Genomic DNA, 15,982 nt, shown 5'->3' with positions numbered 1-15,982 from the left:
ATATGGTAGTCTGATGCTCATGAGTAAGCTATATTTGAAACATATATTTTAGAGATGAGTGGCATACTATTTCGAGCACGGCTCGTCTTCAGATACAAAAGCTTTCTCATGAGCTTACTTGTTTACTCAAGCTTACTCATGAGCAACAGACAACCATATTTGTTTAACTTCACCATAATCTTAATCGTGCTCAGTTACAGCATTCAGTTCCTTTTAAGTTCATTTGTTCTGCATCATGTCGTATCGCGCCTATGAAAGCGAACTTCACTTAGATTTCTAAAGATTTCGCGCATTGCGGTTAAGAAGAAGGGATACTCTTCTTTACAAAACCTTCTGGTGGTATATTTTCTCAAGAAACGTATCACAGGTAACACCCCAAAACCCCTTCCGCATTATTACACTTTCCAGAAAACGCCTGTTGCACTAAATCACTTTGTTCTTACAGCTCCTTACGCAGAGATCAAGATACGTGAAAAACAAGCCACTGTTGCGATCAAAGCACTGTTCAGAACCTCGATCTCTTACGCATGGCAGGCAGTTCATTTGTGAAGCAGCTCACTCAGCTGCACCCCGAGTTTTTCCACTATGGCCTTCTCGAGCGCCTGCTTCGCCTCTCGTTCCGCTTTGGGGCGCCATTCGCGCTTCCAGTAGTGTTCGGCGACAGCCGTGGCGATCTTGCTGACCGGATCGCCAATCAGCTGGTTTACGACACCTCCTGCGCCCTTTAAATCCACATCCACGTCGATGTCACCCAGCGTGACCGAGACGGCGGTGTTGAGCGGCCGCGCCGCGATGGTGCCGTTGGGATGCACGTCGATCTCGAGGGCCACGTCCAGGCTGCCCACCGGACGATCGACGCGAACCTCCAAGTCGGCAGACACGGAGGCGCGCAGCTTCTTGCGGAAGATACGTCTCTCGGCCTTGGCGTTCGCGTGCCCGTTTCCACGAAGGCGCGGCCAGCTGGTGGTGGCCTGCACGTTGAGCCTGGTGCCGCCCTCCGGGAACTCCACGTTCAGGTGGTCGATGTTGTAGGCCGACAGGCCGTGGATGAGGATGTCGGAGACGGTGGTGGTCACCCTGCCGTCCTGTTTGGTGGAGCCCGGCAGCCGGAGCGGGTCCGAGCTCTGGTGGACGTCGTTCCGGAGACCCTCGAGGAGCTGTTTGACGCAGTCGCTGAGCGCCTCCGGCTGGCCGATGTCGCAGTTGGGGCTCTGAGCGGCGGTGAGGGCCATCAGTAGCAGCACTGGTCCGGCCGACCGCAGCATGTCTGGTGCTCTCCGGGCGTCTGTGGCGTCTCTCGACTCGTCTTCCGGCGGACTGGTGCCGGCGACTGATATGTGCTGCAGCGTGCTGTCCGGTTTTGTGCCGGACAATCACGCGACCCGCCGTCTGGAGCGCCGTCCGCGCCGCGGGATTTCCGAACTCTCGTGTAGCGTAGTTAGTCACCCGTATCAGGCGCGGATCCAGGGGACCTCTGGGGGCGAAGCCCCTAGCCTATCGAAGAAATACCGCCCTCCTCCGCCTTCGGCGGCGGAGAGCAGCATTTTTCGATAGGCGGTGGAGTGTATTTTACAGAAATGAGCATTTCTTTTCAGTTCATTTCATAGTTATATCTGGAAGTAACTCTCTGACTTTATATTTAACCCTCAGACTATGTAGCTTCTCTCCCTGAAGTCAGAGTGCCGCTCCCTCAAGTCGAAATGCCGCCCCCGTAGTGAAGTGAATGCCGCCCCCGTAGGCGGAAAATGTGCTGCCCCTGTGCTGACTGCCCCCACCTATGGCAATCCTGGATCCGCTCCTGACCCGTATGGGCTGTATGACGTCATTCCTTTACCGGTAGGAGTCGGATAGGCATCTGATAGTCTGACGGCTCTTGACGTATGTACTATGTACCTACTATCCGGGGCTTGCGTCAGAATTCAGCTAACCGTAAAATTGTGCTTGCTACAATGCTGCATGAGCTTCGCTCTTGACAGTTGCACCAATACCTAAGTCTTTGAACTGCTCTTATCGGATCAGACAGGTAAGAGCAGCAGAACATTAAGCAGAGGCTGTTCTACTGAATACGTTCAATACCTACACTCAGTAGCGGCGGAACACCTTCAATTAAGGGTGGGGGGACTGCCGACTTTTGGTCCCATTCTTTCCATGCAACGCCCATAGAGCTAATGTCGAAATGCCACATTCAAAGGTGCCCCGGTGCCCTCCCCGTTCCGCCGCCTATGAATACGCCAACAAACAACAACAGTTTTCGTTTCACTGTGCTGGCGTCGGACGCATTTTCGAGGCGTGCTGTAGCGGGCTATACAATATACATAGTCCAAAATTCAGGTGTGCCGTGTCCGTATACCACTATCAAGTGTCAGTGCATTGTGAATTCAGTTCGTACCTCAAGGTACTACTCACAATAATTAGATTGTTCTGTTCATCTACTTTACATAAGTATCAATCAATTCAAACAGCACCTATCTACCTACCTGCATTTAAATATTTAACAACGGAAAGAAAGGCACGGACAACGTAATGCTATTAAAATTTTCCCATTCGTAGGTAGGTAGGTATACAACTAAACGCTCAATCGGCACTGGTGGATCCAGGGGTGAGTGAGTCGGGGCAAAAGCCCCCCCCCCCCCCGCCCCCACAGTGCTCGAAATCGATGAAAATTTGAAGAATTTCCGCGACGCCCATTGTCATTTGTCGACCGTCACAAAACACAAAAGCCCTGGCCTCAGGGCCTGTGTCCGTGAGTCGTGAGAGTTCAATTATCATGTCGCAGCAAACCACGATGGTCGCAGAATCCTGAAATCACACGTTTTGGTCTTGGATTCCAGGCTCAGATTGGGGCTGGACTGAGTACACCATAACCATGCAGATGCCGGAGCCGGCATCGACAGCTAAGACGTCACAAGAGGGGGGGGTGCCGACAGGCGACAGCCGAACTCCATCACCGCCCGAGTACCTATCACGAGCGTCGAGCCTAGACCGGAAGGACATCCGTCACTCCCTTCCAAGACTCCCAAGACCTCTCAATTAATCCGCGCCCCACTGGGGTCTGCGTATAACACGCCCTACGGGGGGGGGGCTCTTCATAGCCCCCCCCCCCCTCCTAACTCCGAAACTACTGGGCCGATTGTCAAAATTCAAACGGGGTCTGATAGCCACGGAACAACTGTCCAGCGAAACCTAATTTCATTGAACTCGAGGTCACCGATGACGTCACAGGTCAGGTCAAAGTAAAAATTATTAGAATTTTGGCTTGTTCACATTTTGGGCTCTGGGCTGGCCGCCGTCTTACAAGTCAGATCAGGCTTATTTTTGGTTTACACACTCGTGAACAGATGCTCTAGATACCCTGAGGGTACCAAACTTGTACTCTGCTGAAATTTTCAGGTCAGGGTCAGGTCATCACAGGTCACGGAAATATTATATCATGTGTCGGTCACGTGACACATGTTTAATGGTCCATTTAGGCCATATATTTCGAATTTGATGTCGTCTGTGTCATTCGAAGTCATTTTGAGTCGAATTTAGCTTAAGTCAGGTCATTTTCAGGTCAAAAAAGGTCAAATTTTGAAGTTAAAATTTTTCAACAAAAAGGTGTCTGTTGGATGCAGTTTGAGCTCAGTGACACGATGGTGCCATTTATATTGGTGTACGATGTCAAATACGTACTGAAAAATTGCTTTGAAAAATCAATAATTTGTGAATTTTTTGCAACAATGCGTATAACTTGGCCATTTTTGAAGATCTTTAGCTAAAACTTGCTAGAGTTTGTCATAAGCATGCGTTCTATCACATACCTTTATTCCGTTTTTTTTCGAAAAGTCAAAAAATATAATAAACTTTTTGAAAAAAAATATAATTAAGTAAAAATTTCCGAAATTTTGAAAATCCGAGATAGCAGTTTGATAGCGCAGTCTATTCTGAGTCTTTTCATGCAAAGGAATTGGATCTAGCTCAAAACCTGAGCTCTTGAGAGCGATTGCCGTGGTTCAATGTTTTGCGTCGAAATCGGCCGAAAATGACGTCACTCTGACGTCATTTCCGGCCGACCTATGGTAGCTACGAAGTTCATATTTTGACACAAGGTGTCAAATTGATGCAGCCGAAGGTACTGAAATTTTGGCGTCGATACGTCAAGCGGTTTGGAAGTTATTGCAGAAAAACGGGAGGGGGCTATGAATAGCCCTCCCCCCCCCCCCCCCCCCAGTGGGCCGCGGGATAAAAAATTACGAGTGAACGCCTCCCTGTCGGAGGACGGAGGCAAGGCTGTATAAGAGGACGGAGGAAGTGATCGACGACTCGACGCTGAAGCACCCTTTATGTCCAAACTCACCTTTTACGTTATCCCGAACCGCGGGGCCTGGAAGGTCGCAGGCCGCAGGTCGCCAGAGTCCAGAGAGAGCAGGAGCCGACCGAGCGCCAATAAGACCACTGCACCGATGCTGACGGTTTTCACGAACAAGTTTCTTGCTACGAGGCGGGGTGTCACTCGGACTCAATGTATACTTTTACCAAAACAACTGCTACGAAGTAAGAAGCAAATCTAAATGATTGTCTTACCTAAGAATCGAACCCGCGTCGCTGGCCGCGTGACCGTAACAAGCGCCAAGACGAGCTTGCTTTTGAATCAGTTGCGCCACATTCACCACCAGTCAAGCTGGTGATGTGTACAATAGAGCTTTGACACATTACTTCTTTTGATGATGTCATAGATTTTGCCAAATAAAACGATTTGTCGGTTTCAGTTGGTGTCAAGCAGTTAGAAAACAGTAATGATTCCAAATTGATGATACACGGTGCTAGAAGTTCATCAAATTCAGCGTAGCATATTGTGTTTGGAAAATTTTGGGAACTGCATAAATTGTCTACTGCTCCTTTCTCTTCTTAATTTCGTGACGTCATAGACATCCTCTTACTTTTTTAATGGCAATCCATTACTGCATCGTGGGCACAGCTCCATGCATATGTTGTTCTCTGACACCTTTCTGAGTTTCGTTCCACACAACAGAGAGGCCCTTCACGGTAGTAATATAGCATATTTTACTGATATATTAGCTTCCAATGTGCCCATCACCCATGAGTGATTACATTAGATTTCAAATTAGACAGATATCTCCAGTTATTTGAACATACATGATACAATAGAGTTCAGTTTGAGTTGGAATTTGGAACTTCTTTAAAGTTAATCTTATTCTTGTGTTAGGTAAGATAATTGTTTGTTTTTGGATGGATGTTGCTGGGTAAGAAAATGGTGCAGAGGCCAGTTTTACCAACCAAAATAGCCGTCGGCAGGAATTGTTTGCTTAAAGACCGCTTCACATTTGTGGCGTATATTCGATGGGCATGTAAGTGGATAGGGCTTTACATTTACTGTTTACGCTTCTTATGTGAAGTGGTTTTTAGGCAAAAAATTCTGGCAGTCACCTATTTTCTGTTGGTAAAACTGCCCTCAGTTAGCGATTCACCCTGCGTTGCTGCGAATAACTTTTATTAAAACTTGAGAAAGGCTTTTGCCTGTGTGCTGTTGTCAGCACGGTCTGTTTTTAGTTTCAGTTTGGTGATGTGGCTATTCATTTGTATTGGCTTGTATTTCAATTTATTTGTATTGGTATTCAATACCCAAGGTAATTTATATTGATTTGGAAGGTACCCTACCTAGTACCTACCTAATCCCCTTCAGCACCCTGTTTTCACCATTTACCCTGGATTTATCTAGTATAGCAGAGTGAACTTTGTGATTAGTATGTATAAGGGCTTGGTCCTCTTTTGCCATGTTATCAGACAAGCCTCCAATGCCATGTTATCAGACAAGTCAGACACTATAATTTGACATGAGTTACCTAAGTTCAGCTTTCAACACTCTGTCTTCTTGTGACGTTTTGAGATTTTTGCTCTTTTAGGCATTCTTATGTTATTTTGGCAATGATGGCCTTGGAATAAATTAACCCAGTCTATTGAATTCAAGATAATGATGTGTTTATTGCAACTTGCATGCTAGCTTGTCTCTTCTTTTCGTTCTATTGTATAAAATGATATGGCTTGGCTCCTTTCTAAAAGCCTGTCAGATAAATAAAGGTGTAGTCAAAGAGCTCAGGAAAGCATCTGCTTGTTTTGGTGTACAGCTATTTTTACAGAAACAATTGTCCTTTTTTGCATGCTAAGCTAAATAAGAATATAGTGATCTGGTATATGTATGGTTGGGATGGGTTTTGGTTGTGATTGTAATGCTGATTTTGTTGAGCTGTTGTGTTCAGAACTCACAAGTGCTTATGAACCAGAAGCAAAAAAAAAATGATTGCACTCAATTGCACTCACAATTTGCCATCTTACAAACGTACCATATTATGTTTTGCTGCTCTTTCTAAACTCAATTATAAAGCATACACGATGGATAGGTACTGGTTTTCCTGTAGATGTAATGTAAAAGCATCTTGCAATCATTTCAGGCAAATGAATTACAAACAGTCATATGAATGAGTGTATTCTCAAGAAGTAGCAAAGTAGTTAGTGTGCATTGCTGGGTCGCTTTGACTCAACAGCAATATCCATTCTTCAAGCAAGTCAGATTTATATCCAGAGCAAGGAAGAAAAGAAAAGGATTTTTGGCAAATGTGAGTTTTCTTAATCAGGGAACTATCAAAACTATAGAGCATGAGTGCTTGCTTGAATTCATGCATTTGGGTATCCCTAGTTTATTGTTCCTTTCTGTCTGTTACAGTGTAACATGTCCTGTCATTCAAAGTCTCCTCACTAATCGCATTGTGTATGACTTAATGCTTTTGCTTTCTTGTATTTTGGACTGAATGTATGCGAAAGTTTCTGCAATAAATTGTGCCCTAACCTTTGCCTCATTTTGATATTCAGTATTCAGCTACCATCCTTTCTCTTCTCCAAAGGTTCACTAACATTTGAATTAATTCAGCTCATTGAAAGGTTTGTTTTCAGAGAACTCTTGTGTGATTTTCAGTTTGCATTTCAAAATATCGTACCTGATTGATACTAAACTCATCTTATCCACATTTTATATGTACCTTATACACTTAGTTTTCAATCAGAACTTTGTCTAAAGCATCCAGATATTTATAAATAGCATACACAAAAATTGATGCATTTTTAGTCAATGTGAAGTCAATGTGATGAATGACTTCTTCATAAGAAAAAAAATGATCTAATTGTTTGAAAACTTCTTAGGACATCAGTACCTCATGATGTCCTGATCCTTTTTGCAGAATAGAAATAGAAATGAATGAGAGAGTTGGTGTGTGCCTGACAGACATGGGGCCTAATGGCTATTTGATTACTGTGGTTGTACATTCATGCATGACAGCATAGCATAGCTCAAGATGTGGGGAATGGCCGGTCTATGTATTTTTATGTTTTGTCCCAACTGTGTCCTGTAACTTCCTCTACTACAGTCTTGCAGTGTGGTGTTGTAGGTACTGTTTCAGCTGTAGACTTACAGTTTGCACTGCAATAACTCAGTTTCATTTTTCATAAGTTTGACTAGGAAGTTTCACTTCAGGTCAAAGTTAGCTTTTTAGTGGCATCCTTTGAGGCTTTATAAGATGTAAAATTGTAAAGTGTATTTTAGGTGTGTTGTAAAAATTGTTGTGTATTCACAGATACACGGTCTATACCCTGTGAATTTGAAATGACTGATTTTCTGAGAATCCTGTGATACCACAGGATTTACTGGTGCCTTGGTGTGATTGACAACTTTATGAGTTGCCCACTATGCATCCATAAAAGCTGTTGCTTATCACGTCTAAGATTGTCGCTGATACCATTGCCTCAAGAATCTGGCATTTGTTTTCCGTTTTGACTGGCGTCTGACTGAGCAACTGAAAGTGCCGTGTGTCTCGGACAGATGGCGCGCCGAGAGCAGCCGCAGTGGGCGCCGCCAGAGGGCACTGCCACCCCTCAGCTGCACCTGTTCAACAGTCTGAGCCGGCGCAAGGAGCTGTTTGTGCCGCAGGCTGGCCGCCGGGTACTCTGGTACAGCTGCGGGCCCACCGTCTACGACGCCTCGCACATGGGACACGCCAGGTCAGTACAGGCGCGGGGCGCGCCAGGTCAGTCCGCCAGATGAAGAGGGCATGACAGGTCAGTCTTCTAAATAAAGAGGGCACGCCAAGTCAGTCCAGGGCGCGCCAGGTCAGCTCACTGGACTGGGACGTAAGATCGGCTCACCGGTTAGCGGTTACTCGAGCCGTGAGGTCGGTCCACTGGACACTGACCATGGTAAACATGTCTTAGGACATGGGCCACGTCAAGTCAGCTCACTGGAGTGCACGGTACATGGACAGGCCAGTTGACTACGCAGAAGGACACGAGCCTAGCTAAATAGTCGTTACACAATGTAGAATTGACACATATCAGTATACGATTCAAGATATGCGGGGATTGCAGCAAAAATATTGGTTATTTATGTCCGAATATGATAACCCCAGGATGTTTATACTGCCTGACTCTTTATTTATAAATTAAAGTCTTGGCAGCCAAGGTATAACATTTTGACACATCACATGCAACAGTGACCAAAGGGTCAGACATTACTTACACGCCATATCTATTCGCGTGTTGCATCATTGAACTTGTGTATATCCCTCCACGCTAGGTCGTACATCTCGTTCGATATCCTGCGTCGCGTCATGACCGACTACTTCGGCTACGACGTCACCTACGTGATGAACGTGACGGATGTGGACGACAAGATAATCCGGCGCGCGCGCCACCAGCACCTGCTGGCCCAGTACGCCGAGCGCACCGGCGACCTCAAACAGATGGTGGACGACTGCTCCGAGGCGCTCAAGGTGGGGAGTGTTGGGGGAGGAAGGGAGGCTCAATGCTTGGTCACTAGCTACTATCCAGTGGACATAATTGATAATCATCTGTGTGGCAGTTGAAGGGTAAAGAAGGTAATTTGGGCGAGGGGTAGTCAAGAATTGGAGTGGGAATGGCGAGAGCTAGGCTAGTTGATGTGTGGTGTTGAATGGGCGGGGATCTTAGTGCTGCATAAAATGCTTAATTGTCCATTGTGATTATCTGTGGCTCGATTGCTCTGTCTAAGTGCAGCCCTATGTTTGTTACGGTGGTGCATATATTTTCTTCGTCTTTCATCAGCTGTGCTCTAGACGAGCAGCCTTATTCGCCTTTCGTCAGTTCGTCTGCATGCGACAAATCAAGTCCCCCCCCCCCCATTCCATTCTGTACGGTGATATCTTGCCGTTGAAGGTTCTAACTAAGTTTCACACCACCCTTTCTCCCACGCTCAGATATACGCCGAGAAGGCTGCCGCTGAGCGAGACACCGACAAGCGAGGCATGCAGCGCCGCCTGGTGGACAGACTCACAGCGGCCATCGACAAGGTGGAGGCCGCTGTCAAACAGGGCGGGGACCTGGCTGAGGCGAGACAGGTGAGACGGGGCCGGGGGTCAGTTGGTAGGTTCTGCGGGGAAGGCTGAGTCTGGGTGGGCTGTCCCGGAGCAGGGCGGTTACATGACCCGCGCCCGGCAGGATATTTTGGCTGTCAAGTGAATGATGAAAGGTGAAATGAAATGATTCGTTGAGTTTGACAGATTGGCACACGTCCGTGACAGTGAATGGTTGGATGACATTTGTGTGGAGGTTATAATTGGTAGTTCAGTAGGTCAGTCATTGATAAAGCATGGCACGGGAGCAGGCCGGCAGTGGGTAGGGTACAATCAATAACTTACAAATCATTTTATCATGTCATATCAAGTAGCTTGTAAGTCCTTGGTATATGCTTTTAAGGTAAACGCTGCCCCGGTTCCCCGCTGCTCTCTGAGGCCAGTGACTCGCTGTTCCTATGGTAACGGTTGCCCCCGTTTTCCCAGCTGCTGCTCTCTGAGGCCAGTGACCCGCTGTTCCTATAGTAACCGCTGCCCCCGTTCCTTCCTGTGGTAAACGTTACTCCCTGTTCTCCCCCAGCTGCTGCTCTCTAAGGCCAGTGACTCGCTGTTCCTATGGTAACGGTTGCCCCCGTTTTCCCAGCTGTTGCTCTCGGAGGCCAGTGACCCTCTGGCCGAGTGGCTGGACCGCCGGCTCGGTCACACCGTCACCGATAACTCCATCTTCGCCGATCTGCCGCGCCACTGGGAGGGAGAGTTCCACGCTGACATGGAGGCCCTCAACGTAAGACCGGCAGTTAGTGTAACAACCGTGAATGTGGTAAAGGGGTTTCGCTGTTCTGCCTATCCTCTGTGTTAGAAGATGTGAACGTTTTTGCTACTCTAACACAAAGTCGGTTATACGAGGCTCAGATGACTACAGTGTCGAATGACGCCTTAAACGTAAAGTTGTCAGCGTAAAATATTATTTATGACTGTTGTACGATAACTGTGTGCGCTAAATCATGACACCTACAAGTATTCATCTCAAGTTTAAATCCTGCGTCCTCCTCTAACTACATTTCTCGTCGCCCCTCTTCTCGTCAGGTGCTGCCGGCCAACGTGGTCACCCGTGTCAGCGAGTACGTTCCCGAAATCGTCGACTACATCCAGAAAATCATCGACAACGGCATGGCGTACGAGTCGCAAGGCTCGGTGTACTTTGACGTGGGCAAGTTTGACGCGGCCGAGAACCACCACTACGCCAAACTGGTGCCCGAGGCGTACGGAGACAGTGCTGCGCTCCAGGAGGGCGAGGGTACGTACTGGAGGGGCGTACTAGAGGGCAGGTGACCTGAGCTGACCTCTGATCTCATTTGTGACCCGCAAGCCTGTACTAACTGCTAACAGGCGACTTGAGCGTCTGACATCTGACCTCACATGCGACCTGACGTCTGACCCCTGACCCCGCAGGTGACCTGAGTTTATCCCTGACCTCCCCTCTCCCTCCCCAGGTGACCTGAGCGTCTCGGAGGACCGTCTGAAGGAGAAACGCTCGCCGAACGACTTTGCGCTGTGGAAGGCGTCCAAGGCGGGTGAGCCGAGCTGGCCGTCGCCATGGGGCGCCGGCCGGCCCGGCTGGCACATCGAGTGCTCCGTCATGGCGTCGGCTATAGTGGGCGCCAGCATGGATATCCACACGGGCGGATACGACCTCAAGTTCCCGCACCACGACAACGAGCTGGCGCAGGCTGAGGTACGGCGTGGGACCGAGAGGAATATAGTGTAGAGAGGGGTAGTGGTCAGGGTCTGGCTGGATGGACAGGAGACTTCGGTAAGGGAAGAGAATGCGATGCAGTTGGTGCGATCGAGTTGTAACTTGTAACCAGTCTTGCTAGGCGTCTAACAGCAATTCATCATGGCCTCAGCCTATCCCAGGACAGATTGCCGACCATTCCATCATTATGCGATTGCCCGGTAATTATCATTTTCACACGAGGGTACAAGTTCATGATACTGACCTTTCGCAGGCGTACTTCAACAACGACAACTGGGTACGCTACTTCCTGCACTCTGGTCACCTCACCATCGCTGGCTGCAAGATGTCCAAGTCGCTGAAGAATTTTGTCACCATCAAGGAGGCGCTGAAGCGACACTCGGCGCGCCAGCTGCGGCTCGTTTTTCTCATGCACGCCTGGAAGGACACGCTCGACTACAGCGAACAGACCATGGACGTCGCCAAAAACTTCGAGAAGGCCGTCAATGTGAGTTTGTGGTAAAATATAGGGGAGGGCTGAGAAGTTGAATGTGACGGAGATCAGGCGAAGTAAGTCAGGGGTGTCCTAAATGAAGATTTAACCTCGTGTTAAACGTTCTTGTTTGACGCATTTGCTTATTTCTACGGTCTTTTTCGCATATTTTGTTGGTTTTTACCACATCATTTGTTTACATGGCAATTGAATGCTGGGTTTTCTTATCATTTGTGTGTTCTCTATCTTCACAGGAGTTTTTCCTGTACGTGAAGTCGGTGCTGCGTACTGCGCCAACCGGGGTGGACTTCTTCCAGAAGTGGGGTGATCGGGAGTTGGCTCTGAACGCTACACTCAGCCAGATCCGCACCGACGTCCACGAGGCGCTGTGCGGTAGGTGGCGCTCGAGAAGCGGCCGGGACTGGGCTGGGGATATCAGGGAAATGACTGGGAGGTGAGGTGAGGGAAAGTAAATACCGTTTGGCGTGTTGCTGAGCTGGATGTAATTGTTAATGAGTTGTATGTTTCAAGCAGCCGATATATCCTAGTGTCGTACATATGTGTCTAAGTAGACATATCTAAGCGTCGATGTGTCTTGTTTTGTTCCCAGTTCCTCCTCGTCACTCCATTCTCGCTCCGCTGTCTTCTTACACCCACCTTGACTCTTCCTACGACCTCCAACAGACAACATCGACACACGTTCCTGCCTGGAGGCCCTGCGTGACCTGGTCTCCGCCTGCAACACGTATGTGGACGAGTCGCGAACGGCCGGCGGCGTGGCCAACCGACAACTGCTCGCCGACGCCGCCCAGTACGTCACGCGCATGCTGAAGGTGTTCGGTGCCATCCCGGCCGGCGGGCCGGCCATCGGATTCCCGCTGGAGGGCGACACCACCACTGACGTGAGTTAGGGAGGAAGAACAGGGACTGGCAGGAGGTCGATGTTTTGTTTCGTTGATTTTTCGTAAGGTTGTTTGTTTTTTATCATAACAACGCCGTTTTTATAATTGTAATATGATATGCCGTTAGTGCGATGAAACGGGTACAAACACATTCCGTACCACAGACCTCACACCCGACTTCTCCGGCCCACTAGCCAGTGAAATTCCTGGTAATATCGTATCTGACTGTTTCACGTTGGTGATTGCTGGTAACGGAGCGTAGTGTAGTTGGTAGCTGAAGTAACCCATACCCGACCGCACCCCATTGAACTGGACGTGGAATCGCTGACCGTACCCCATTGCACCCACCTTCCGCATGGACCATACCCCGGCCCATACTGACCCGAACATGCTCCCTCGCCCAGGTGGAGTCGCTGGTGATGCCCTACCTCACCGTGCTGGGCAAGTTCCGCGAGCGGGTGCGTCAGACTGCCCGCGAGCACCAGGTGCCCGCTGTGCTGCAGGAGTGTGACCGGGTGCGGGACGAGGACCTCACAGAGCTTGGCGTCAGACTGGAGGACAGAGATGGTGAGAAAGGGAGAGGGAGGGAGAACTTACCGAGCTGGGCGTCAGGCTGGAGGATAGAGTTGGTGAGTGGAGGGAGAGGGGAAACGGGGGAGGGGGATGGGAACTCGACGCGGAGCTCGGGGTCAGGCTGGAGGACAGAGACGGTGAGAGCGGGGAGGGGGAGGAAAACTTACCGTGCTGGGGATCAGGCTGGAGGATAGAGACGGTGAGAAAGGGAGAGGGAAGGAAAGAAGGATGGTGATAGACAGGTGGAAGGAGAATTGTAATGGTAATTGTGGTGGGATTGGTTCATGGTTGAATAACGGTCCACATTAGAAGACGAGTGCTGAAAGTAGAGGATCAAAAGAGCGAGACTGAATTCAGCAAGCTTCTGATTACCACATGTGCCATGTGTCTGTTTAATTACTGTGCTGCAATAATAGCTGGTTTTGAGACGAGACAGGAAGCCTCCAGTTTGCCCGCAGCGACTTGGTAGTTGGTATGTCACTTGCGGTTTTCAAATTCCTGTAGCCTCCGCCACTGACGCCCCCTCCCCCCCCCCCCCCTCTAGGCGAGGTGGTGCTGAAGCTGGTGGGCCGCGAGGCGCTGCTCAAAGAGCGTGAGGAGAAGGCCCGTCAGGAGCAGCTGAAGCGCCTGGAGAAGGAGCGGCGCCGCCTGGAGCAGATGAGGGTCGAGGCCGAGCGGGAGGCGCAGCGGCGAGTGCCGCCGCACCAGATGTTCAGAAATGACACCGACAAGTACTCCCAGTGGGACGACAAGGTGAGAGTTCAAACCAGCGAGCGGCTGAGCGCATGCCGTATTTAACTTTTCATTGTGCGGCTTATCCTCAGGTTTCGATAAATTACTGTGTCGCGTTGTTTTTTATGGAGCCTTATTTGAGCGATTTATTTTCTTCGTTGTGCTTCAGTGTCCTGACAATGCATAAATGTTATGTTTACCAGGCGCAATGCTCAGAACTACGGATATAAACCTCGAAATACCTAAAAATTCCTCAATTTCGTAATAAAAGGGGAAGTGTCCCTTAAATTGGTACTGCAAGTGCGAATATTCAAAAAATGCGCGGTTACTATTGAGCTTTTTATGTGTGGCTTGACCACAATGACCTCGAATGGGTAAAGGTGTCCTTTTCTGTAAGCCTGTCGGTTGTCGGCCATTGAGTCCAGATTGTGTGTTAACCTGGTTATTAGTGGTTAACCTTGGTCTCTCTCCCACAGGGTATGCCGACTCACGACAAGGAGGGAAAGGAAGTCAGCAAAGGTCAGTTGAAGAAGCTCCTGAAGCTCTACCAGGCACAAGAAAAGAAATATAATGAGTTCCTGGCCTCCCAAAACGCAAAAGAGTCGTAACCTATAGCATATGTTGAAGTGTTAGGAAAGTTTGTTTTGGGAACAAAACGTTTTTATGAGGGTGCAGATTTAACTGATCTGAAACTAAAATCTAGGTTGACGATACATTTATTTGGAATTAATTTATAAGCCGTTGCAACGTTTTCCTATTGTGTTGGGTGCTGGTGAAACCCCCACATGTGGGGCCCACGGTTGTGCGCGCTTCGGTCACATCGCTAGTTGTTACTACCGTTTGCTTTAATTTGAGCGTGACCTCAAATGTCGGGCTGAGCTTCCGCGGGGGTGGGTTGGCAGATCGCCTGTCCGTGCCGATTTGTGGCCGTTGTGACCGTGCCTTTTGCATGGTGGAATACACGCCTGCGGAAGTCTACCAAAGAGTTTGGGTAGTGGCGATGAGTAAAGGCAGAGCCAGATATTACATGGGATGGGCCTCAATGCTAGCGCCTGCGCACACAGAACTGGACGCACTCATGAAGTTGGTCTATGCTACATAATTTTCCCACGCAGGTCAGTGTGAAAATATACGTGAACGCTTATTGCATAGTTCAGGCATGGTTCACGTCAGTCACCGATATTCCCTTTGCCAGCGATGCGCTTTGGGATGCTGAAAAAGGTGGTGGCAGAAGATTATTGGAAGTTCGAGCATACGCCACCAGGGGTGGGTTACCGTGTTTTCATGCATTGCCTGTGGAATTGAAGCCGGAGCTGGCGCAAAAGATGCGCATTTTATTGAATGTCTCTGCCGTCGATCGTTATGGTCTCATGTGCAGCCACTTGTGATTTAAGTCTCGGAAACAATTAATTTCGGGAATAATTAATTCCGAAAGTGGTCATTCAACTGAATGATTTCAAGACCTGGAAGCAAACATTCCGTTTGGACAATGTGTTATGTAAGTCATGGACTCCGAAATTGACGTTAAATTTCTTGGAGAGCGTCATGAGACATGAACAGTCTGAATTTATCGCAAAAAATATGACAAAAAATTGCGATATAATTGTTTATCTATTGCAAAGGGATAAAAAACAAAAGCAGAGATGTAGGTATGTTATCCGTGTCGATTGGCGAATGTTTCCGTGGAATGATAATCGCAGCTTGACTGCATGCTTTCCGCACCCGAGTTTTGTGTCGTTGATGCTGGCAGCTTTTGTGTTTACTGCGTAAGAAAATAGTTACAAAGTTGAGTTTCCGAGAGCGGCGCCAGGCTTGATGTCATACCATGGCTGAGTCCCTTTGTGATGGTTCAAAGGGAGATTGGCCCACTCTTACGTTGAGGTCCAACAACTGCTTCGATACACCGCGAATCAGCTAGGTACCTAATTATCCAAACCGTTTCTATGATGCTATGTCATGTATGACATTATTTAACCCTCGCCCGTATTGGTGTTTTTCCAGCCGCGAACGTATAAGGGGGGGGGGGTCCGTTGAACCCCCCCCCCCCTTGCCGTTTCGCCCCTGATGGAGCTAGAGCTTCGCGGAAAAAAACGAGCGTGCTGCCCGTGACGAGAGGAAGCCGATGATACCTAATTTTAAGGTCCTAGGTCATTGGTTGACCTTGCAGGTCAGG

At 48.6% G+C, this 15,982-nt stretch overlaps 1 protein-coding gene across 8 annotated transcripts; it reads left to right on the top strand.

The window, feature by feature from the left end:
- The first annotated feature begins 4,690 nt into the window (after positions 1-4,690).
- LOC122394071 (cysteine--tRNA ligase, cytoplasmic-like) lies at positions 4,691-14,787 on the top strand. 8 transcript variants are annotated; one of them, XM_043390642.1, is made up of 14 exons: positions 4,916-5,025; positions 6,450-6,614; positions 7,871-8,049; positions 8,621-8,816; positions 9,279-9,419; positions 10,018-10,158; positions 10,461-10,671; positions 10,868-11,109; positions 11,384-11,617; positions 11,857-11,995; positions 12,287-12,504; positions 12,909-13,071; positions 13,622-13,830; positions 14,286-14,787. In XM_043390642.1, exons 2-14 carry the CDS (start codon positions 6,477-6,479, stop codon positions 14,415-14,417), a joined length of 2,343 nt encoding a protein of 780 aa, XP_043246577.1. In that variant the 5' UTR covers positions 4,916-5,025; positions 6,450-6,476; the 3' UTR covers positions 14,418-14,787. The 8 variants fall into 8 exon arrangements, with proteins under 8 accessions (XP_043246578.1, XP_043246577.1, XP_043246582.1 ...); XM_043390645.1 differs by having other exon boundaries at positions 4,978-5,243; XM_043390646.1 differs by having other exon boundaries at positions 4,998-5,028.
- The last annotated feature ends 1,195 nt before the right edge of the window (positions 14,788-15,982 follow it).

This window comes from Amphibalanus amphitrite, unplaced genomic scaffold (genome assembly GCF_019059575.1).
Source record: "Amphibalanus amphitrite isolate SeventyFive unplaced genomic scaffold, NRLGWU_Aamphi_draft 000571F_arrow, whole genome shotgun sequence".
Lineage (NCBI taxonomy): Eukaryota > Metazoa > Arthropoda > Thecostraca > Balanomorpha > Balanidae > Amphibalanus > Amphibalanus amphitrite.
Note: the sequence above shows the minus strand (reverse complement) of the source record. Positions and strands in the feature narration are given on the sequence as shown.

Coding starts and splice junctions, on each gene's coding strand:
- LOC122394071 (XM_043390642.1), top strand. CDS start 6,477: ATGAGTGTATTCTCAAGAAGTAGCAAAGTAGTTAGTGTGCATTGCTGG. Junction 6,615..7,870: donor GAAAAGGATTTTTGGCAAAT/GTGAGTTTTCTT, acceptor TGTCTCGGACAG/ATGGCGCGCCGAGAGCAGCC. Junction 8,050..8,620: donor TCGCACATGGGACACGCCAG/GTCAGTACAGGC, acceptor CCTCCACGCTAG/GTCGTACATCTCGTTCGATA.